Raw genomic sequence first — 3,145 nt, 5'->3', positions numbered from 1 at the left:
GGGGGTGGGAGGGAACCCTAACCAGAAACCTTTCGCAGGAAACAGGAAGTGGTTGCCTCCCCGCCCCCATCCTGCACTTTGAGCATAACCCAACTACTTATTCTGTACAATTTAGGCAAAAGGGCATAACCTCAATCAAGGAATTTTTGAGTTGGAAGACAACTTCGAGATCACGGAGCGGACTCTGCCCAAACTGCGGTGGCGAAGCAGCAGCCCCACCGGTCAGAGCGGGTCCTTCCACGGCGCTCTCGGGGGCTCGGTGAGGTGGCACAAAGGCAAGGTTCGGAATCCCAGGGACCCAGGGACCGTAGTGAGGAATGCACCGCATGCCTCACAACCTTCAGGGCTCGGGGCTGGAATCCAGGCCTGCATTGTCCAAGTGAAACAGCTGACTAACAATGTCAGCTGGGGAATATTTTGATACCTTCAGATTCGGCCCCTGTGGGAAGAGGCTGCACGAGGAGCCCTGTGACTGAAGAGCCCTAAGAATGGTACGCGAAGGCCACCGGGGGCCTACCAGGGCCGCCCGCATTCTCCTCATAGCTCGCTAAAGTGGCCCCCCGAAGGGGTTTCCAGATCTGCCCCAGTGGGCACCACCAGTACCGACTCAAGGGAAACTTCCAGCTGTGAAGGGCTAACAAAGCTGGCCGCTCTCCCCATTTGAATGTAAAAGACCCGCCTCAATCAGGGAAGGCCTTTAGGCCATAAAACCCTTCACACCAAGGCCAAGTGTCACACTTGTAAGAGGGTGTGATTTATGAATTGACAGCACCCACAAAGCTCCTTTTGTGCTCCTCCGTTAGTTAACAATTTATCTCCCCCCACCGAACTCACGGCGCTATTCAGATAGAGCTCGACTGGGCCTCAGAAAGAAAGAAAAGAGGGAGGAAAGAAAAGGACCCAAGTTTTGGCCAAAACACCAATGTTCACTCTGGATAATTACCGGTCCTGTGAATAGACACCAAAATTAGGGCTTAATAATTCCTCTGTATCACACTCCCAGCAGCAAACTCTTCCAACACAAACATACAGAGCAAGAAGACGAAAATCTCCAGCGCAGCCCTGCGGGAAACTCAACAGAGTTCCACTTCTGTGGTTTCTGCAGTCTCTCTTGTGGTTTCTGCACTCTCAGAATCCCCCCGTTAGAGCAATTTTAACTCGAAGCTCCAACCAGCTGTTTTTCTTTCTCAACATTTCAAACTACAAAGCAAAGAGTAAATATGGGCTCGGTCAAGTCTTTCCTCGGTTCCACAAAACCAATCCCGGCCCCTTCTGTCTGGTCTCCCCCATCGCATGACTCCCTTCTCAGATTCCAACACTAGCTGCCGAGGTCATCTCCTTCCAAGTCCCCACCACTCCTCTCTCTGTAAAATGAATTTAAATTACTGCACGAACCAGGCTGAAAACAAAAAAATACACACCGGATAGTAACACTTGTCAACACGGAGGCCTTTATTCTTAAAAGGTAATCTGGTGGAAAGACGACCCCAAACATTTCATCGTAAAGAAGCAAAGCATATGCAATTCAAGCTTAAACTGTCTTCCTGCCCGCTTAGATAGGACCTTCCTAAATTATCTAACTATCCCCCCAAGATTTATTTTATGCAAAAGGGATGGCCTTTGCTCAAGAACAGTGGTTCTCATACTGCTCCAGATACTAGAAGCCCAAATCGGCCCACACACCACGTCAGTCCTGCAGGCATGTTTTCTTTTGTCTCCATGGGGTGAAGGAACAGCATTCAAACCAAGGTGAACAGACTGGTGGTATTTAAAAGTTTGGGACAGAGCCTACAAAAAACACATCTCCAATTCTGTTAAAAATTCATACCCTGCATCACTGGGTCCCTACTCGTCTTCATGGCAAGAGCTGGCTGCCACTAAGCAGCAGTCATCCCCTTTAAGTGGGACGAGCACTGGCCCGGCTTGTCCAGACCCCACCTCCCCCTTCAAGACTACACGCGTGCTTCCCCTGCTTGCAGATGTAATTGCCCGTCCCCTACAAGGCTCCAAAGTTTCTGAGCTTTGATCCCTTCACAGTACACATACCTTTTTGACCATAGTTGTTTCAGATGAATCAAGTTTTGCCCTCTTGGTATCAGGTCCATCTTCTACTCCTTGGCTAACTTTGGCAACTTTGGTTTTCTCCCTAGAGGGTGACAAAGCGAGGGAACGGAGTTTACTCTCTGAATCATGCCATTAGAACAAAAAGAGCATCATCAGCTCACAGAATAGGATGGTAATTAAGAGCAAAAGCTTTGGAGTCAGGCAGATCTGGGTGGATTCAAATCCGAGGGTGGCCAATGATTATCTGATAAGTAAGTTACCTACCACGTGGGAATAACAATCCCTGACAGAATTGCTGTAAGACGAGAAATAACAGGGGCGCCTGGCTGGCTTGGTCAGTTGAGCATCCAACTCTTGGTCTTAGCTCAGATCATGATCTCACGGTCCGTGGGATAGAGCCCTGCGTCGGGCTCTGTACTGACAGACAGCATGGAACATGTTCGGGATTCTCTCTCTTTGCCCCTCCCCTGCTTGTGCACTTTCTCTCTCAAGATAAATAAATAAACTTAAAAAAAGACAATAATAAATTGCTTAGCACACCTGCCTAGCATATAGCAAGCTCTCAATAAGCTTTATAAATTTCACTTGAATCATGAAATAAAAGCCAAACTTAATTCCTCCCCTCTGCCATGGGGAACTCACATTAAGATAACCTGGGCTGTTTTCTCTACTGTGACTTCTCTATTTCTAGTATGCCAAGAGAACTAGAGTTTCTGAAAACCATAAAATGCCAAAGTTATGAGAAATCTTGAACCATGTCTGCCCTTCCCTCATTTTGATTTTACAGACAAGAAATTTGCAGACCAGGGACACATGGGGGGCTCAATTGGTTGAGCGTCCAGCTCTTGATTTCAGCTCAGGTCATGATCCCAAGGTCATGGGATTGAGCCCTGCACTGGGCTCCACATGGAGCATGGAGCCAGCTTAAGATTCATTTTCTCTCTCTCTCTCTCTCTCTCTCTCCACCCCTCTCTTCGGCTCGTGCTCTCTCTAAAATAAATAAATTTTTTTAAACTGAAAGAAAGAAAGAAAAAAAGGAAGGAAGGAAGGAAGGAAGGAAGGAAGGAAGGAAGGAAGGAAG

At 47.8% G+C, this 3,145-nt stretch overlaps 1 protein-coding gene across 4 annotated transcripts in view; it reads right to left on the bottom strand.

The window, feature by feature from the left end:
* Positions 1 to 3,145, bottom strand: part of SAE1 (SUMO1 activating enzyme subunit 1) — a 76,185-nt gene that overhangs the window by 50,343 nt on the left and 22,697 nt on the right. For 3 of the 4 annotated variants that reach the window (XM_040457514.1, XM_040457513.1, XM_040457515.1), the window contains one exon: positions 2,047 to 2,146. In XM_040457514.1, coding sequence (XP_040313448.1) covers positions 2,047 to 2,146 — 100 coding nt within the window. Of the gene's footprint in view, positions 1 to 1,428; positions 1,789 to 2,046; positions 2,147 to 3,145 lie in introns of those variants that run through there. The other variant, XM_040457516.1, reaches the window with a different exon arrangement.

The sequence above is a fragment of the Herpailurus yagouaroundi genome, unplaced genomic scaffold (genome assembly GCF_014898765.1).
Source record: "Herpailurus yagouaroundi ecotype Mexico unplaced genomic scaffold, PumYag 220, whole genome shotgun sequence".
In the NCBI taxonomy this organism is placed as follows: Eukaryota; Metazoa; Chordata; class Mammalia; order Carnivora; family Felidae; genus Herpailurus; species Herpailurus yagouaroundi.
This window is presented reverse-complemented; position numbering and strand designations above follow the sequence as displayed.